Source organism: Rhinatrema bivittatum, chromosome 3, assembly GCF_901001135.1.
Source record: "Rhinatrema bivittatum chromosome 3, aRhiBiv1.1, whole genome shotgun sequence".
Taxonomy (NCBI): Eukaryota; Metazoa; Chordata; class Amphibia; order Gymnophiona; family Rhinatrematidae; genus Rhinatrema; species Rhinatrema bivittatum.
Window position 1 is genome coordinate 315,052,718 of NC_042617.1, and position 21,341 is coordinate 315,074,058.

General features: G+C 44.5%; 1 protein-coding gene across 1 annotated transcript in view; it reads right to left on the bottom strand.

The window, feature by feature from the left end:
- Nucleotides 1-12,676: 12,676 nt before the first annotated feature.
- The window catches only part of LOC115087718 (dermatan-sulfate epimerase-like), a 49,739-nt gene continuing 41,074 nt past the window's right edge, over nt 12,677-21,341 (bottom strand). Inside the window, exon 5 of the mRNA XM_029595227.1 lies at nt 12,677-14,345. Within this exon, the coding sequence (XP_029451087.1) occupies nt 12,851-14,345 (1,495 nt within the window). The 3' untranslated portion in view covers nt 12,677-12,850. The remainder of the gene's footprint in view (nt 14,346-21,341) is intronic.

Consider the following 21,341-nt stretch of genomic DNA (forward strand, 5'->3'; position numbering starts at 1 on the left):
AAGTCCATTACCTGCTATTAATTAAGTTGACTTAGAAAATTGCCACTGCTATTACTAGCAACAGTAGCATGGAATAGACTTAGTTTTTGGATACTTGCCAGGTTCCTATGGCCTGGATTGGCCTCTGTTGGAAACAGAATGCTGGGCTTGAGAGCCACAACCTCTCTTTGCTGAAGAAGACATCACATATTTATTTATTTATTACTTTTATATACCGACATTCGATCTCAATCGAGATATCACACCGGTTTACATTCAGGTACTGTAGGTATTTTTCTATCCCCAGAGGGCTTACAATCTAAGTTTGTACCTGAATATCAAATAGAGGACATCCTTGATGTTGTGCATCTTATGTTCTTAAGGTGCACAACATCAGATAACGGTCTACACTGACCATAAAAATCTTGAATACCTTCGTCATGTGCAATGCTTGAACCATAGACAAACATGCTGGTCCTAATTATTTAATTGATTTGATTTCTTGCTGAAATATTGTCCTGCAGTCAAGAATACCAGGGCAGATGCACTCTGCCGTTCCTTCGTCCCAGAAGACATGCCGGACACACCGCACCACATCATTGACCCTACCAAAGTACTGCTTGCATCTACCCACACGGTTCCCGCTGGGAAAACAGTGGTACCTCTCTCTCTCAGGAAGAAGATCCTCATATGGGCCCATGACTCATGGCTTGCAGGACACCCTGGGCAGTCCAGAACTCTTATCACGCTATAGAGATACTATTGGTGGCCTTCTATGAAGGAGGATGTGCGGGCCCACGTTGAGTCATGCCCTTCCTGCGCAAGACAGAAACCTTCAGCTGGCCATCCCTGGGGACTTCTCAAACCACTGCCCACTCCTAGTGAACCATGGACACACATGCAATGGACTTTATCATTGATTTGCCCTTATCCAACGGTAATAATACCATCTGGGTCACCATCGACCATTTTACAAAAATGGCACATTTTGTGGCACTGCCCGGCTTACCGTCTGCTCCAGAACTAGCTAAGTTGTTTAACTGGCACATCTTCCATCTACATGGCATGCCTAAACATATCCTCTCGGACAGAGGGGTTCAGTTTACAGCTAAGTTCTGGAGATCTTTGTGCAAGAAGTTCGACATCTCATTAGATTTGACGTCAGTGTATCACCTGCAAGCCAATGGACAGATGAAGAGAACGAATCGCACAGTAAAACAATTCCTTCGTGCCTATATCAATACCAGACAAAGCGACTGGTCAGAATTTCTTCCCTGGGCCGAATTCGCTCTGAACTCACACCAGTCTGCCTCAACTAGGTCATCTCTGTTCCAACTAGTTTATGAACATCAGCCATTACCTCCACTACCTATGCCATTATCGGTAGCCTCTCCTGCTGCCCAGGCATTGGTGCAAGAATTACACCAGTTGTGGGAACACACAAAAGAACTTCTCCAGAAGGCTGAACAACAAGCCAAAAAATTATATGATGCCCATCACAGAGCCACACCGCAGTTACAACTCGACGATAAGTATGGCTGAGTACCCAGTTCATCCGCCTTAAACTGCCATCGGTCCAGATACATAGGACCCTTTTCAGACCTCCGCCGCCTAGGTCCGGTTATGTACAGTTTGAAGATACCACCGGTAGCTTCGTATACATAATGCTTTTCATATCTCCCTTCTGAAGCCACTCATCCTGTCAAAGTTCTCCAGGAAGACTCTGGAGCCCGAACCTCTCTGCTGAAGAAGACATCACATATCAAGTAGAGGACATCCTTGATATAAGAAAATGTGGCAGACGATGGGAATATCTTATTTCCTGGGAAGGTTTCAGTCCGGAGGAAAACAGTTGGGAGCCTGCATGTAACATCCTGGACAAGGACTTGATCCAACAGTTCCACAGGACACATCTTCGGAACCCGAAACCCCTGGGGAGGGGCCCTAAGAAGGAGGGTACTGTTATGCCTGTTGGTCATAGACAGCTGTGACCTCTCATGCTCTCCTCCTTTTTCCCTGCTCCATCTAGTCTGGGAAGAATGGCGGTGTCTGCCAGTTCTCGACGACCTCTCTGGTGTTCCCGGGCCAGTGTGGGTGCTGTCGGCCGCCATCTTGGACCTGGAGTTACCTAGGCGCGTGCGAGCGTGCAAGGGCCTTATTTGAATATGTCATGGTGGGAACCTCGGGGGCGTCCCCACCTAATGACGTCAACCCAGTAGCGTATTTAATCGAACCAGCCCTTGCCTTCATCGAGTTAGCAAGGAGTTCAAGGACTTCCTATTCCTGATTCAGCTTTGGCATTTGGAAGCTTGGAGCACCTGCTCCTCAGGGGCTCCCCGGCATCCGCTCCTCGGAGGACCTTCCTGCCTGTCTGCTGCTGTATCTGCTTCTCAGATATACCCTGCTCCAGGAACCACCAGTTGTGAGTACTTCTACAGACATCTTCATTTCTGCACTACACTGAGGAGCCTATGTGGTGTACCCCGATTCTCAGGCCACTACCACCCATCTTCAGTGAGAACCTTTCATCCTTCCTGCTCTACAGTATTCCTGCTCACCATCTTCACAGAACCACTTCCCAGTTTGGCATCGCTACATATAAAAACTGTACAGAATTCCTTGGTGTACCCCGCTCCGTGGGCCACTACCAGCTCTGTATCCTGAGGTGCCTATTCTCGCCAGAGGGGATCCATGGCGTATCCCGTCCCACGGGCCACTACCGGATCTTCTCCACTGTGTCTCATTCTGGGTAATATCCATTGCCCAGGACTGTACTTCCATATTGCTAATACTGTGGACTTTGCTTTCCTTCTTATATAATAAAGTCTCCTTCTTTAGCTGTGTGCCATGCCACTGAGACCACGCCTTCTGACAGTGAGGCTCACAGGGCTTCTCCCTGTGGGCGGAGTCATCACTCAACTCAGCCCAGGGGTTCACATTCTCCCTTAAACATAACAGCTGGCTTATTATCCAGCTAGAATTTAGCCAGATAAGGGCCCAAATCTTCATTTAGCTGGATAATTTCTGCGTTATCTTGCTAAATACGTTTGCACATGGACCTCCATATGCCTGTAAATTTCATAAAATAATTTCAGTTAAAACATCAAGAGCAATGGGTCCTGTGTCTCTGGGGAGCGGTGACCAGACTCAAGCCTATGTCTTCAGTGCTGAGTCTCAGGCTATGCAAAGTTTCAGTGCTTGGGTATCAGAATCCTTGTCCAGTTGCACGGAATACCCAAGCACATAGTCTCAGACAGAGGCATACAGTTCACAGCCAGATTCTGGAAGGCTGTTTGCAAGAAGTTCGATATCACTCTCAACTTCACATCATCATATCATCCGCAATCCAACAGACAAACCAGGCGGATGAACCGCACCCTCAAACAGTTCCTCAGAGCCTATGTTTCTTCATGCCAGAATGATTGGGCTGAACTTCTACCGTGGGCCGAGTTTTCCATCAGCTCTCATCCAGCAACATCTACTGGATCATCACCATTCGAAGTGGTATATGGACGACTACCTTCACACCTTTGCCACTTCCGCTAACCATGTCGTCCCCAGCAGCTCAAGCCACTGCCAATGAAATTCACACTCTTTGGAAGAAGACAAAGGAGATGCTCATCAAAGTCGGAATCCGAGCAAAACGAGACTATGACATGCATCACGGCAAGGCTCCTGAACTTAAGCCTGGTGATAAGGTCTGGTTATCTACTAAGCATCTCAGATTGAAGTTGCCTTCTGCTCCCTTTGCTCCACGTTTTGTCGGACCATTCCCTATCCTCCGACATCTGGGCAACTTCTCCTACAGTCTCAAACTTCCACCAGCAATGAAGATCCATAACGCATTTCATGTCTCATTGCTCATCACTCATACTCAACAAATTCAGCACCAAGACACCAGAGCCTCCTCCTGTAGATACAGAAGATCTTGAGTACAAAGTCGATGCAATTTTGGACGTTCGAAAAAGAGGCAGAGTATGGGAATACCTCCTGTTATGAGAGGGCTTTGGACCAGAAAATAACTCATGGGAACCTATGTCTAACATTTTGGAGAAAGAGATCTAGGTGTCATAGTGGATAACACATTGAAATCGTCGGTGCAGTGTGCTGCGGGAGTCAAAAAAGCAAACAGAATGTTGGGAATTATTAGAAAAGGAATGATGAATAAAACGGAAAATGTCATAATGCCTCTGTATCGCTCCATGGTGAGACCGCACCTTGAATACTGTGTACAATTCTGGTCGCCGCATCTCAAAAAAGATATAATTGCGATGGAGAAGGTACAGAGAAGGGCTACCAAAATGATAAGGGGAATGGAACAACTCCCCTATGAGGAAAGACTAAAGAGGTTAGGACTTTTCAGCTTGGAGAAGAGACGACTGAGGGGGGATATGATAGAGGTGTTTAAAATCATGAGAGGTCTAGAACGGGTAGATGTGAATCGGTTATTTACTCTTTCGGATAGTAGAAAGACTAGGGGGCACTCCATGAAGTTAGCATGGGGCACATTTAAAACTAATCGGAGAAAGTTCTTTTTTACTCAACGCACATTTAAACTCTGGAATTTGTTGCCAGAGAATGTGGTTAGTGCAGTTAGTATAGCTGTGTTTATAAAAGGATTGGATAAGTTCTTGGAGGAGAAGTCCATTACCTGCTATTAAGTTCACTTAGAGAATAGCCACTGCCATTAGCAATGGTTACATGGAATAGACTTAGTTTTTGGGTACTTGCCAGGTTCTTATGGCCTGGATTGGCCACTGTTGGAAACAGGATGCTGGGCTTGATGGACCCTTGGTCTGACCCAGTATGGCATTTTCTTATGTTCTTATGTTCTTATGAGATGCTGAACCAGTATCATCGTGCACATCCTCGGAAGCCAAGACCAGGTAGGGGGTCTGGAGGAGGTCATTTGAAGAGGGGTACTGTTGCATCCGTCAGGCTCAGATGACTTCGCCCAACATGTCTCACCTTTCTCTCAGCTTTCTCCACCAGCCTCGGGAATATGGTATCCATGGCGTCTCCTTGCCGCACCCTCCGGCTTCCCCGGAGTGGTTCTGGCGTGGCGTTCGGCCACCTTGACCCGAGGTCTCCTAGGGCGTGCACGTCCCTACCTTTGTTGCAGTGTTGGCGCGAACCTCGGGGGCGTCCCCCTAGAGTGATGTCACTGCTTCCGCATATTTAAGGTTGCCCATTTGCTGACTCTCGCCGAGTTAGCAGGGATCGGTATGCCCCAGTCTGAAGCTACTCTGCCGCTTCTATCCACTGGAAGCTATCTTTACCCTTCGGGGTTCTCTAACCTGGGTACCTGCTCCTCGGGGGACCTCTACTTATTTAAAGGTGCCTATCCTCTAACAGGTACTCACTCCTCGAGGGCCTGTGTGTCTTTCCTGGTGCCTGCTCCATTCTTCAACCTGCTGGAAATCCATCTATCAGCTACAGAGAGTGAGTACAACTTCTACCAGTCTGTCTCTCATCAGCTCCTTGCTACCTCTTTGCATCAGGCCCTACACCACCATTGTGGAACGGGTCTCCTCTGCCGAGGACCATGGACTGCTAACACTTATCCTCTCTACTGCTCATTGGGATTCTCTCCTTTTAGCTACGGGAGTGTGTTTAATATCTGCCAGTCTGTCTCTCCTACAGTGCCTTATTGGACATCTGTATCAGGGCCTTACACCACAATTGTGGGATGGGACTCCCTCGCCAAGGATTACAGACTGCTACCAGCTAACCTGCTCTCTACTGACACCTCTGGTGGTCATCCTAGCTGTACAATAAAACTATCTCTGTGTTTGTGCTATTGAGTCTAGCCCGGTGCATCAGGCTCCCTACGAGGCTCTTCCCCGTAGGAGATAACATCACTGATGCTCCTGAGAATCCACCAAACACCTCAATATCATAACACTCAGTTGTTTTTTTTTCTAAGATGTGCTGCTTACCTGGATAATTCTGAAAGTATCCGGGTAAGTAGCAAGTTATCTGGTCACATGAGGCAAGATAACCTTAGGCCTAAGCAACCATATTCAATCAATGGCCAGTTAGGGTTAAAGTTATTTGACTATATGTAGCCGGATAACTTTAAACAAGTATATTCAGTGATTCATTTATCTCCTGAATATATTGGACAAGTTATTTGGCTAACAGTAGCTGGATAACTTGTTCTCTAAACAGCCTCGCGATGACAGAAAAAGACCATACGTTCTATCAAGCGAGACCATAGACCCCAACCGTTCAGCTTTACGATCCCTACCACTCCCTCAGAGGTTCCCTGAGCTTGTTTCATACTTTCTTGACTTTAGATGCTGTCCTTGTCTCCACCACCAAAATGAGGAAGCTGTTCAATGCAAACCCCCCCACTCTATAAAGAAATATTTCCTTTTATTACTCCTGAGTGTACTCCCTTTCACCCTCATTCACAGAGCTCCTTTCCTTTGAAAGAGGCCTGCTTCCTCTATGTGAAAACTTTCAGGTACTAAAATTGTTTAGATCTTTAAGTTTATCCCCATATGCTTTAGAATGAAGACCACTGACCATTTAGTAGTCTCCCTCTGGACCGACTCCATCCTGTTTATATCCTTTTGAAGGTGCGGTCTCCAGAATTGTACACAGTATTCCAAATGAGGTCTCACCAGGGTCTTATACATGGGCAATATCACCTCTCTTTTTCTGCTAACCACTCCTCTCCCTATGCAGCCAAGCATCTTTCTGGCTACTGCTATCACCTTATCCACCTGTTTGTCCACCTTAAGATCATCAGATACGATCACCCCCAGATCCCACTCTTTTTTCGTGTTTATTAGAATTCCACCCCCTATACTGTTTAGCCTTTGTCCCAGTCAGCTTTGGGTATGCCGGCACACAGGGAGGATCATGAATTACACGAGGCTCCTGTGAGAATGACCAAGCAGAAAACACTCTGACTCCAGCCTTTTCTAATGCAATTTCAAGTTTTATTACTATAAGAGCAAAACAATATCATAGTAGAGTGCTTTACCTCAGGATAGTGTACTCACAAACCTTCAGCAGAGAGGGACAGGAGCTCCTTCTCCTGGAGACACAGGGCTTCCTGATCCCAGCTGGGCTCACAATATTATGCCCCTCCCAGCAGGGTCCTACCCACAGAGCTCTCTCCCTCTGTAGGATTTAAGGTGGACCTGGCTAAATGCCTAGTCCTGCACAGGTTAAAGAGAGGAAATAAGCTCACTCCATCACAATCCCATACCTATCATGGTTCTCACACAGAGAGGGATAGACTATTTTCAAGATCTTTAGGGTTTTATTCATTCTAGGACTCTTTTCTTATACAACTCAATCCTTCCACATATCACTACACTGATGCTTAGGTTGCTGTTTAAAAAATAAAGCTTTTACTGAGGTTGTTGAGCAATTTAACAAAACTCCAGAAACATCACACAAAAAATAAACTGTCTGTTTTCACTGTGGGATAGATTTTATAAATCTATGCGCACACGCGAACAAAAGTACACCGGATTTTATAAGATACGCGCGGAGTCGCGCATATCTTATAAAATCCGGGGTCGGTGCACGGATGGGGGTGCACATTTATGCAACTTGCGCGTGCCGAGCCCTGCGCGCGCTGCCCATTCCCTCCGAGGCCGCTCCGAAATCGGAGCGGCCTCGGAGGGAACTTTCCTTCTACCCCCCCGCACCTTCCCCTCCTTTCCCCTATCTAACCCACCCCCCCCGGCCCTATCTAAACCTTCCCCCTACCTTTGTTGTTGAAGTTATGCCTGCCTCTGGCAGGCGTAACTCTGCGCACGCCAGCGGGCTGCTGGCGCGCCATCACCCGACCCGGGGGCTGGTCTGGAGGCCTCGACCATGCCCCTGGGCCGGTGCCTTGCCCCCGCCATGCCCCCGCCATGCCTCGAAAATCGCGCCGCCCACCTGACATGCCCCCAGCACGCCCCCGACACGCCCCCCTTGTGAAGCCCTGGGACTTACGCGCATCACGGGGTTTGCGTGCGCCACCGAGCCTATGCAAAATAGGCTCGGCGCGCGCAGGGGTTTTTTAAAAGGGTTACGCACGTACCTTATGCGCATAACCCTTTTAAAATCTGGCCTTGTATGTTCATCCACCATCCAAAGTGTCAGCTTACATGGTTAGGGACCCACCTTTCCTGGGATCCCTCCATAATCTGTTAGGCAGGCAGATACCATCACTCTTTCTCAGCTCCATTTCAATGAGCTTCTAGTAGAAAACTCTTTTTAGAGCTTTCACAGGTTCTTTTCCCTCAAACAGAGCAGGTCCTTACCCTTCAAGAACTCCCCACTGCAAAACACACTTCTCAGACTACAGCTTTCTTAGCTTTCTTCAGGGTCAACTGAGACATTCTTCTTAGCTGCTTATTCCCCTCTTCTCTGTCCAATAATATCTGACTATCTCTCTCTTTGTCCCCTGTATTTTCCCTGGTCTAGACTGTCACTCTTCTCCAGAATTCTTCTTCTGGCAGAATCTCCTTTCCCAGGTCCAAAGGTACCTTTTTCAGATTTCAAGTCCTGAAGTCCCTTACATCAGTCTCTTTCTCCAGACCCTCTGACTGCAACACACGGGTGCAGCGTTTTCATTCACAATCTCTCCCAATGGGGAGTGGTACGTCTCCTTGCACACTGATATCAAGCCCACCGGCTGAAGGCAGCAGCAAACAGAAAAAGGTAGGGAGAGCCCAACCATTGCCACTATCTGGGATAATGAGCCACTTGTGACATCAGATTCTTCCCAGAGATCAGGCTCACCAGATGCAGCAGCAGACAGGGGAAGGTAGGGATTAGCCCAACCATCGCTCCCACAGGGCTTCCTCTCCCTTACCTCCAATACCATTGCCTAGATCCTGAGCCTTAAGCCCATGTCATGCCTCTAACCCACAAATGTATTTACGCCCCAGTACTTGAGCGTGTATGTGCAAGGTTTACAAAATAGCACTTGCATCATTATGCTCAATTTATGTGGCCCACTGTATACAGGCACACGTGCTTTTTAAAATCTACCCCAATATATTTGAGCCATATATGAGCATCCCTCCTGCAAAGATATCTTTGGTGATCCATATTGAGCCCAATATTCAAACATCAGATAGCTGGATAACTAGGACTTATCCGGCTATCCAGTGGCTGCTGAATATCTAGTTATGTTCAGCAGCATCTAGATATTTCGGCTATCTGGCTAGCCATCTAACTTGGGGACAGGTAGTCGGCAGACCTGGGTGGCGCTACTTAGCCAGATAACTTATCCGGCTAAGTATCGATTTTGAGACTTAGCCATATAAGGTAACCAGCTAAGTCTAGACCCATTATTGAGCACATCTAGACTTAGGCCTGGATTTATCAAAATGCACTAAATATTGCATGCGATAGGAAAAGGGGTGTGTTTTATGGTAATAGGCTGTTTATCACAAAGTGCACTATCAATTGTGATAACTTTTTTGCACTAAGTGCCAGAATTGTTGTAATTCCTACCTACAACTATGCGAGGAGGAGGGGAGAGAGAGAGAGAGAGAGAGAGAGAGAGAGAGAGAGAGAGACTAGCTATAAGGCCCTCATACTAGGTAGGTATTATTTCTACCTCTATATGAGGCCCACCTAGCTACTCGAGGTGAGGTTTAGGTATTAGTGTAGGAGTATGGGGCCATTTTGACATTCAGAGTGCGACGTATGAACAGAACAGTGCACTCTTGTGAAGATTTGATGACCTTCAGAGTGAGGAAACGCACCCAAAGATAAGATTTGTGCAATGTTCTCTCAACCTAGCTTGATGGACTCTCTACCTGGATAGCATCAAGCTAGGTTGAGAGAACATTGCACAAATCTCATCTTTGGATGAGTTTCTTCACTCTGAAGGTCATCAAATCTTCACAAGAGTGCACTGGTCTCTTTGTATGTCGCACTCTGAATGTCAAACTGGCCCCTAACCCCTACACTAATACCCAAATCTATCTAGTATAAGAACATAAGAAAATGCCATACTGGGTCAGACCAAGGGTCCATCAAGCCCAGCATCCTGCTTCCAACAGTGGCCAATCCAGGCCACAAGAACCTGGCAAGTACCCAAAAACTAAATCTATTCCATGTTACCATTGCTAATGGCAGTGGCTATTCTCTAGGTGAACTTAATAGCAGGTAATGGACTTCTCCTCCAAGAACTTATCCAATCCTTTTTTAAACACAGCTATACTAACTGCACTAACCACATCCTCTGGCAACAAATTCCAGAGTTTAATTGTGCGTTAAGTAAAAAAGAACTTTCTCCGATTAGTTTTAAATGTGCCCCATGCTAACTTCATGGAGTGCCCCCTAGTCTTTCTACTGTCCGAAAGAGTAAATAACCAATTCACATCTACCCGTTCTAGACCTCTCATGATTTTAAACACCTCTATCATATCCCCCCTCAGTCGTCTCTTCTCCAAGCTGAAAAGTCCTAACCTCTTTAGTCTTTCCTCATAGGGGAGTTGTTCCATTCCCCTTATCATTTTGGTAGCCCTTCTCTGTACCTTCTCCATCGCAATTATATCTTTTTTGAGATGCGGCGACCAGAATTGTACACAGTATTCAAGGTGCGGTCTCACCATGGAGCGATACAGAGGCATTATGACATTTTCCGTTTTATTCACCATTCCCTTTCTAATAATTCCCAACATTCTGTTTGCTTTTTTGACTGCCGCAGCACACTGAACAGATGATTTCAATGTGTTATCCACTATGACACCTAGATCTCTTTCTTGGGTTGTAGCACCTAATATGGAAACCAACATTGTGTAATTATAGCATGGGTTATTTTTCCCTATATGCATCACCTTGCACTTATCCACATTAAATTTCATCTGCCATTTGGATGCCCAGTTTTCCAGTCTCACAAGGTCTTCCTGCAATTTATCACAATCTGCTTGTGATTTAACTACTCTGAACAATTTTGTGTCATCTGCAAATTTGATTATCTCACTCATCGTATTTCTTTCCAGATCATTTATAAATATATTGAAAAGTAAGGGTCCCAATACAGATCCCTGAGGCACTCCATTGTCCACTCCCTTCCACTGAGAAAATTGTCCATTTAATCCTACTCTCTGTTTCCTGTCTTTTAGCCAGTTTGCAATCCATGAAAGGACATCGCCACCTATTTTACTTTTCCTAGAAGCCTCTCATGAAGAACTTTGTCAAACGCCTTCTGAAAATCCAAGTATACTATATCTACCGGTTCACCTTTATCCACATGTTTATTAACTCCTTCAAAAAAGTGAAGCAGATTTGTGAGGCAAGACTTGCCCTGGGTAAAGCCATGCTGACTTTGTTCCATTAAACCATGTCTTTCTATATGTTCTGTGATTTTGATGTTTAGAACACTTTCCATTATTTTTCCTGGCACTGAAGTCAGACTAACCGGTCTGTAGTTTCCTGGATCGCCCCTGGAGCCCTTTTTAAATATTGGGGTTACATTAGCTATCCTCCAGTCTTCAGGTACAATGGATAATTTTAATAATAAGTTACAAATTTTTACTAATAGGTCTGAAATTTCATTTTTTAGTTCCTTCAGAACTCTGGGGTGAATACCATCTGGTCCAGGTGATTTACTACTCTTCAGTTTGTCAATTAGGCCTAATAGCCTTATAGCCTTATAGCTCGTCTCTCTCTCACTCTCTTTCTCATTGTAGGTAATTGCAGTAATACCTATGCAAAATGCTAAGATAGCACACTTTGCAATAAACAGCATATTACCATAAAACACAACCCTTTTCCTATCGCATGTGATATTTAGTGCATTTTGATAAATCCAGGCCTACATTACTTAGCTGACTTGCCTTTAAATATCTAACCCATTATTTATAACTAACATTTGAGCCGATACAGTAAAGTCCACGGGAGAGCGGGCGAACGCCCGCTCTCCTGGCGCACGCACAGGCCACTCTCCTGTGCGTGCGATTCTGTATTTAAATGAGGCCCGGCAGTAAAAACAGGCAAAAGGAGGCACTAGGGACACTAGCACGTCCCTAGTGCCTCCTTTTGGACCGGAGCGGCGGCTGTCAGTGGGTTTGACAGCCAACACTCAACTTTGCCAGCGTCAGTTCTCAAGCCCGCTGACAGCCATGGGCTCGGAAACTGGACGCAGGCAAAATTGAGCATCCAGTTTTCGACCCGACAGCCGCCGGCCGACTTCAAATTTTTTTTCTTTTGGAAAGTTTCGGGACCTCCGACTTAATATCGCCATGATATTAAGTCGGAGGGTGCACAGAAAAGCAGTTTTTACTGCTTTTCTGTACACATTCCCGGTGCCCAAAGAAATTAGCGCCTACCGTTGGATAGGCGCTAATTTCTGAAAGCAAAATGTGCGGCTTGGCTGCACATTTTGCTTTGTGAATCGCGCGGGAATACCTAATAGGGCCTTCAACATGCATTTGCATGTTGAGGGTGCTATTAGGTTCGGCGGATTGGACGCGCGTTTTCAGCCCCTTACTGAATAAGAGGTAAGGGAAAACGCGCGTCCAGTGGCGGGTTAACAGTGCGCTCCATCGGAGCGCACTGTACTGTATCGGCCTGATTGTGGCTGAAAATAGGTTCATATTCAGTCACTGGCTAGATTGCAAAGATAACCAGATAAATGTATCTGGCTAATTTGATATTTGGTAGTGCAGCTGCACTACTGAATATAGATGGCTATCTAAAAGATAGCTGAATAACTTTATCCTGTTAACTTTAGGACAGATCTTTGGCATGACCAGAGTTAGCCAGATAAGTTATCTGATTAACTCTGAATAATGGAGCTAGCCAGCTAACTTAACTCCTCCCAAAAATGGTCCTGGAACATGCCTAAGGTGTGTACCCAAATATTCAAAACTTGGCATTTGGTTCAATAAATTGTGAGTTATCCAGCTATATGCCTCTGAGCATGGACCTCACTAATAACATAACCACACTGATACACAGCTGTTAGCAATATTATTACATATAAACATTTTTGGCTACGTCTTGAATTTATGACATGAAAACATAAAATCTTGGTTTCTTTAAACTCAATGAACTGCAGTACCAGTGAGAATATGAAAAAGAATACATTGAAAATTAAAAAAATTTTTGCATAGAAATTTATTACTGATGGACGTTGGCTTTGAACAATTGTCATTCCCATCTGCATTGCTCTATACCTGCTAGTCTGGATTGGCATCTTTTTTGCAATCGATACATGGGATGGGATCTGCTTCTTCAGATTTTCAAATCTCTTCTTATACAGCTGGAGATTTTGCTCCACAGTTCTGTTATAGTGTTTGACCTCCATACGTGGAGATAAATCTCTGATGACAGAGATTTCATCAAACACAATTTTTTGATCATCCATTTGTACTTGTGCAAAACCCGCTTGGTTTGAAATTTTGGCAGTGAAAAGATTCACTGCATATTCATGCTTCTTAGTAATTAGAGTTACATTCACTTGCTGATGGTCACCATGAACATTGATACTCTTCATCTCCACAGAAGGCCCTAGAAAGACATACACTGCTCTTGTGATTGGCTTCCTGAGATAGGTTGTAACATTCACATAATTAGTTCCATTGTACGAGAAGCCTTGTGGATAAGTACTTGATGCAATAACAGCTTTCTGACTGTAGCCAGTATCATCCATCCAGTACATTTTATATATCCCATCTTTGTGCTTTAGATAAGCGCCATGGATGCTGTCCATAACTGTCTCATTAAATGGTATGTCTACATTATGGAAGAAGCTGGTTGTTGCTGCCAAAGGACTGTCATTTTCTAGATGGATTTGGTCAACTAACAGAAGTAGCTGTGGATGGAGAAGTAGGAGATTCCTCTGAAAGCTTTTTAACTTTAACTCAGGGTTGTAGGCACCCACTCCTTCACCCTGAATGAAAACAACCCCATTCCTCTCCAAAGTTGCAGTCACCTTCCCATGAGAACTTGCAGCTGGTTCATGTAGATATTTTAACCATTTAGATGAACATTCTTCTGTAACCTGCCCTTCCCAGGGAGCAAAGCAGCTCTTGGAATTCACAGCAGGAGAAAACATCAACACATTGTTTAAGAAGGTATACTTGGGTCCATATAAAGCTTCTGTTATGAATGGTACACCATTTGGAGCAAACGTAAATGAATTCTGGTCTGGGTGCTCATGACCAGCATTAAAGTTATTCCATCCTTTGATCCAATCTTTGTACTTATTCTCATGGACAATATCATATATTGCACGTCCTCCCAGTTTTCCTGACTTGAAGGAAAGAAAAGGCCTGTTGACTTCTGCAGGTAAAGCACTTCCATAGGTTACAACTCCCCAGTCCTCAAAATAATGTAACTTTGCAATGCCAAAATCTGGTGGTGGTACAGAACCCAAGCTTGCATCATACCTGCAAAGAAACAAACACACACCACAAGAAAAAAATTAGCAATTGCAGTAAGACGATATCATTTCTCTAATGTGAGAAAAATAATTACATATTTCAAAGTGTACATTTAAGTATAATTGCATAAGCTGTCTGCATATTGCTTCAGATACAAACAGTATGTAAGCACAATGATCTTATTATGCCATAGCACCACTTTACTTATGGGTATGTTACTTCTATATTAAATTGTGATTTTCACTTTCTTACAATTCTGTAGCGTGGGTTTTAATAGTTGAACTAGCCATGAGGATGTTTGGATTCTTTGTAGAAATGTGCAGAAGCACAAATTTCATTTTGGTTTATTTATTCATTTCATAGGTCACAATCATTCATTTGCTTTGTTTCAAATGAAAAACATATTTGCTCTATTTGTTCATTCATTTCCCATTGAAGTCAATGGAGGAAGCAATGCATGGTATTGGGGGGTCCCAAATGGGCTTTTCCAATCATTTCTAATGAAACTTGTGGGTGGACCATCAGACGGGTGAAAGGCACTCCAACGCAACAAGGCTGTGTCAAAGTGACAACAAAAGTGGCATGCTTAGCCCAAGGAACTTTAATGGGGCAAAATGATACCAGCAGTGGCAGGAGATCTCCAAGACACTGCGAGAGGAAAAAAGCATCAGCAAGAGTGGCCAAAACACCCCAAGGCTCCATACAAGGGGCAAAGAGTACCAGCAACAATGGCATGAATCCCACAAAGCAAGCAGCATTAGAAGGGCAAAGCGGCCTCAAGTGTGCCATGAAGACCCCAAATCACCGTGAGAGGTGCAAAGCAGCCAACTACAGTGGCAAGAACAACTCCAATGAGGGGCAAAGGGCACCAACCAAATTGCTAGAAAACCCTAGGCAGAGAGAAGCCAGAAAACATCTTTCATGCCCATTCTTCTTGCTCGTTGCTCTCTGCACCTGGGCTGTGGCATTTTAGCACCAGTCAACCTGCTGCTTTTCTTGGTGCCTTTTTGTGTCTCTGTCTCTGCTCCTGCTGTCTTCAAAGTCTTTTTCAAATTCCTTAATAGTACTTACTGACTACTGGACTTGCCATGCTGAGCCGATGTGCTTATTGCACTTCTTTGGGTCCCTTGGGGTGTTTATGCCAGTTTTGGTACCACATTTCCTCTCTTTTGGTGTCTTGGGGCACTAATGCCAGTCTTCTTGCTGCATGGCTCTGCACATATGTCATGGGGTATTTCTATTTTGCCCCTCTTTTGGTGTCATTGGGTGTTTTTTACCTACAATTTTACTGCTTTGACTTTTACTCTATACCTTGGGTGACAGTATTGGTTTCACATGACTCAGGCATTCCGCCATCCTGATCCGATCAATTGTACTGTCGGTTTGAATCCTCTGGACATGCTGCATAGACCTTACCCATTTATCTCTAATGGTTTCATGCTTACTTGGACTCTTTCTTCAAACTTCTTTTCAAATTGCCTTACTGACTATTGGCCTTGTTTTGATTTTTTTTTTAGCCTTTAATGGATTATACCATCTATTTTAGATTACATTCCCAAGCAATGATACCTATGAGCCATGGGCCATCACTGGCCTAGCAGCATAGATGGTTTAAGCTTCAGTCTGAATGGCTTGGGTATGCAAGTGGCATCAAGCAGGAAGTCTTATGTATGTCACATTTCCTCCAACCACAAGGCTAGAAGGGATTTGGCTCTGGGCTGTCTTGTTGCATTCGGGTGTTTCTACTTCAGCACAAACACGACAAAGGTGACGTTAATCGCCAAACTTGAGCCCTCAGCCCTTCTGTCATTGAACCATATGGAAACAGTATCTGGACAACTACAGACCTTCTCTGGAGATTTCCTCTTCCTTCATCACTCTCTACCATCTTCTGTTGTATTTATTTCTATTTATTTAAAAATAGTTCTTTTTTTAATTTAAAATTTTATTGAGCAATGAAAATGAATAAACAGTGAGGAAAGATAAGTCTCCAGCAGTAAACACACAGCAATGTCAACACCAATCTTAAATACAGGAAAGGGAAGTTATTAATAATGTAAAATGGGACAATATACAGAGAACAGTAACTCTAGTATGATTGATCCACAAGCCCAACATTATTTTCTTTTAATTCCTCCTTTAGCTTCACCCCTCTTCCCCTATCCCAACCAATTGTTGATAGTGGAAGATACACAAAAGGGGTAAAACTGGGTGCCAGTACAATGATACATTAATTAACATTTAAGAGCACTGTGATGCAGCAAAGAAAGAATCTCCGCCTCCAAAATGTCAAAATACTTTGATATTTCCCCCTTGCTCTAGCAGAAAGGAGCTCTAGTTCAATCCAAATACCCACAGGTGTTACCCAGTCTTTCACAGCAGGGGAGGAGGAGGATGACCCCCAGAGATGAAGTAATACTTGTCTCCCTATAGCCAGCAGTCATGCAGCCATCTGGGCACCAGTTTCTTTTCCTTCATCCTTGAAATCATCTGGTACCACCACCTAAAGCACAGACTGAATTGTGTTACCCACATCAGTCCAAAACTTTTAAATAACCAGACAGCTAACTAAAATATGTAGCATGGTCCCTCTGTCCACAGATTCTCCAACACAGGGTGGATTTAGTATTATTCATAGCATGCAAGCAAAAGGGTATAAAATACACACGCTAAATGATTTTGTATTGTTCTGCTGACACATCCAAGGAATGGGAGGACTTCCATAATTCTCTCTTAATAATATCCCAGTCTTCTTCTTGCATAGTTAACCCCAGTTCCTTATCCCATGCTGTGAGTCCTCTCTGTATATCAGGGCTCTTAGACCACTGCAAAGCTTTGTAAATTTTATTTAATCTTCCTTTATGGGTCTTAGTAAGAAAAATCATCTTTGAGGGTCTACTAATAGCTTTCCAAACTCTCTTCCTACAAACTACCCCCTTAATTGCAAAAAAAAGCAAACAGAGGAAGAGTCTTGCTGAAATTTTTCCTGAAAATCTGCCCATGTGAAAAAGATGCCCTGTGAAAAAAGCTGAGAGAGGTTCTTCACTGAGGACCCTTGGGCCGTTGTACAGATTGACCACAGATTGACCAGTGCCTCACACCCCAGTAATGGAGTAACATCTGATATGCGAGGTACCCCTTCCTGACTAAATAACCCTTTAGATGTCCAGCTCACTCATGGGATATCAGCCCTCTTTAGGACTTAGCTCTCTTAATTCTATTTCAATCTTTTGCTGGTTTTAATCTGGTTTATTCCATTGCACCAGGAGATCAAATAAGGCTGCGCTATAATAATTAAGGAAATCAGGAAAGTTTATTCCACCTCTGTAACACTTTTAAAATACGTTAAGCAGCTTTACCTGCTGACACCAGGTTTGTAACAAATTGTATTATTAACTCTTTCAAGAAACCTGAGGGTAGTGCTATTGAAGGGGGCTGAAGGCTTCAACCTGATAGAGGACAACCTGAAACTCCTGCCAAACAGGACTTCATGTACCAGAATTCCCTGCTTCATGACGGGTTACTTACAGTCTGCAATACAGCTGTAGTTAGGACATTGAGAAACTCTCTGTCAGCACATTGCACATTTTCATTTTTGGCTTCGCTGTTCTTATTCTCTGATAAGCTTTCACTGCTGTAACCTAGATTAGAACAATGGATGTATTATGTGAAGGGCTGTATTGCTGCAGACTCGCAAATTCCTTTCCAGAACTGCAAGTCCCGACAGCCTCTCCTGCAGAAGTTTCACGAAGGTTCCAGGTTGTCTAAGGAGGGGGTCAGTAATCCCCTCAGCTGGGATATGCTTGCTCAGCAAGGTGTAGAACGCATGTATAAAAGATAAGAAATGTAGAATGTATAAAAGCCAGCTCCTGAAGGGGAGGGGCACGCAGTTTCTGAGCCATTGTTCTCAGCTGTGTCTTGCATATGCAATAAAAGTCTTTCTTTTCGGAACAGTTTCTGGGGCCTATTTTCTGACGGTAACACTATTGGTAACATAACCAGGCCCGGCCTAACAGGCTGTGCATACCATGCATTCGTACAGGGTGGCATACTTAGGGGGGGAGGTGGCAACACTAGACCAGCTGGCTGGTGGCACAGGGGAGTGCTGCAAGCAGCAGAGAGCAGAAACAGTCGCAGCTGCAGATGGACTAAAAAGAAATTGATTCGGGGCTTAGTGGGGAACGCGCTGCACTGGCATAGCAAGTGGCTAAATAAAATTGATTACCTGAGCAGCAGCAGCCAGGCCGGCAGGAGATGAATCCACAGCATGGCTTAAGAAGAGAAGGCACTGAAAGGAATGGAGGTAGTGCCGAGAGCCCTGACCTCACTGACCTCACAGGCAGCCAATGGCTGGAACTGGCAGGGGCTGCACCAGCAGGAGAGGGCGGGAGGCACAGCATATCTGCATGGAGGCCAGCCAGAAACATGGCAGGAAGAGCAGCAGCAGATGCCATGAGGCTGACGGGGCTGGCTACAAGGAAGCTGCGCTGTGTGTCCTGTGCCTGCCTGCATGGGGCTAGGGGTGGCAGCAAGTAGCAGAGAGGAGGAAGGCAGCACTTCCCCCTTGCCTTTCTACTGTACATCTGGTTATTGGAAAAATGCTTAAACAGAACCAAGTCAGGGCAGCACAATCATTGTTCACACTGGGTGGGGAGGTGAGGAGGACAGGACAGCACAACCATTGATTGCACTAGATGGGGAGGTGGGGGAGTGTAGCACAATAATTGTTTGCACAGCACAGCAAAAAGCCTACTACTAGTGCATAACAATAATTGTTGAGGGGAAGAGCTCAGGAACCTTCAATCCAGACTTTCAGATACTTGAAAGGCTTTAATGATCCAAAGACAACGACAAACCTTTTCCGTTGCAAAGAAATCAGCAGAACCAGGGGTCACGATTTAAAACTCCAGGGAGGAAGACTCAGAACCAATGTCAGGAAGTATTTCTTCACGGAGAGGGTGGTGGATGCCTGGAATGCCCTTCCGGAGGAAGTGGTGAAGATCAAAACTGTGAAGGATTTCAAAGGGGTGTGGGATAAACACTGTGGATCCATAAAGTCTAGAGGAAGTGAATGAAGAGAAGAGGCATGGGGGTGGCTCGCGGGAATGATGGCTACTACCTGGAGATGAATATCCTTATTCAATAAACATACACACAGTTAATGCGACTCCAACATTGCTCTATGCTTCAACGGCAAGAGGAAACATGGAAAAAAGGATTTGCATCCACATAAAAGCAGGGGAGTAGCTTGCTTGTTGTGACGGTTACTACCCCAAACCAAAAATGCCTGATACTTCACTTTCAATGCATATCCAGCATAGCTCTATGCTTCAACGGAAGGGGAATGAAGAAAAGATGTTTTATATTCAGACATCTACCAACAAGGACTGAATTACATAGTCTGGGTAAAACAAATAAGCATGGGTATAGCTTGCTTGTTACGGCGGTTACTACCCCAAATCAAGCCTGATACTTCCCTTTGAATACATATCCATGCAGCTCACTGCTTCAACGGCAGGGGGAATGAAGAAAAGAGGATTTATATTCAAACAACCAACAAGGACTGAATTGCACAGGCTGGGTAAACAAGCGTGGGAGTAGCTTGTTTATTACGGCAGTTACTATTTATTTATTTATTTATTTATTTATTTATTTAGAAACTTTTATATACCGGTATTTGTGGGGACATCATACCGGTTCACATAGTAACTGAAAGATTGGAAAATACATTGCAACAGGGGAATGTAACTGGGCGGGGGGAAGAACAGAAAGGCAGTAGGAAGGATAGGAGAATAAGAAGGTAATAACCAAAACAATTTACAATGAAAGTCTCCTTAATATAAGGAGGTCACCTGAAAGGGGACTGCGAGGGGGAGTGGAAGGAGTTATTCTGTGTAAGCATGGTTGAACAGGAGAGTTTTTAATTTCTTTTTGAATTTAAATGCACAGGGTTCAAGTCGCATGTGGACAGGTAGTGTATTCCAGAGAACGGGCCCGGCAATAGAGATGGCACGGTCTCGGGTGGAGGAGAGATGTGCCAGTTTCAAGGATTGAACATGTAGGGTGCCTTTGTTGGTAGATCTGGTGGCTCGGGTGGACAGGAGGGCAGTGAAAGGGAGGTCGAGCCAGTTGGAGTTGTGGGTGTAAATGGACTTGTGAATTATGGTCAGAGTTTTGTAGTGTATACGGGACATTATGGGGAGCCAATGTAAATCCTTGAGGATGGGGGTAATATGGTCATGTTTGCGTGTGTTTGTAATGAGTCTTGCAGTAGCATTTTGCAGAAGTTGAAGGGGTTTGATAGAAGACAATGGGAGCCCTAAGAGGAGGGCATTACAGTAATCTAGTTTGGAGGTGAGGGTAGCTTGGATCACTGTGCGGAGGTCATGGGCGTAGAGCAGGGGTCTGAGTTTCTTTAGTACATTTAGCTTGAAGAAGCCAGTTTTGAGGATGGAGTTGATGTGAGGTTTCATACTTAGGTTGGGATCAAGAGGTTACTCCCCCAAACCAATTAGCTGGATACTTCACTTAGATGCAGCTCCAGCACTGCTATCTACAATGGTGGGGGTGGAAGGGAAATAGAACCAAAAAAATTATTTAAAGGGACAAGAGTAACAGAAAAGTATGAAAAAAAATGTGAAAGCTTGCTGGGCAGACTGGATGGACTGTTTGGTCTTCTTCTGCCATCATTTCTATGTTTCTATGGAAGCTCTGAGAGGAGAAAATCATCTTGTTGGTGGCTGAAGAGGATCAATAAGTATTACTTTGGTAAATTTTAGAACTTAAAAATTTTGGGGAGAGATAAACTACTGTGGTATGTTCTTTAGTATGTGTGTGTATTTTATAAAAAGCAAGCCTAAAAGGAAATAGCTTAGAGTTTGTGTGTTTGTTATAAAAAGCAAGAAACCTGTTCATGGAAAGGGAAATGAGAAGCTATGCCATATAGAAAATTTCAATTCCTGGCTCAAAACTTGGTGTACAGAGAGTGATTTGGATACATTG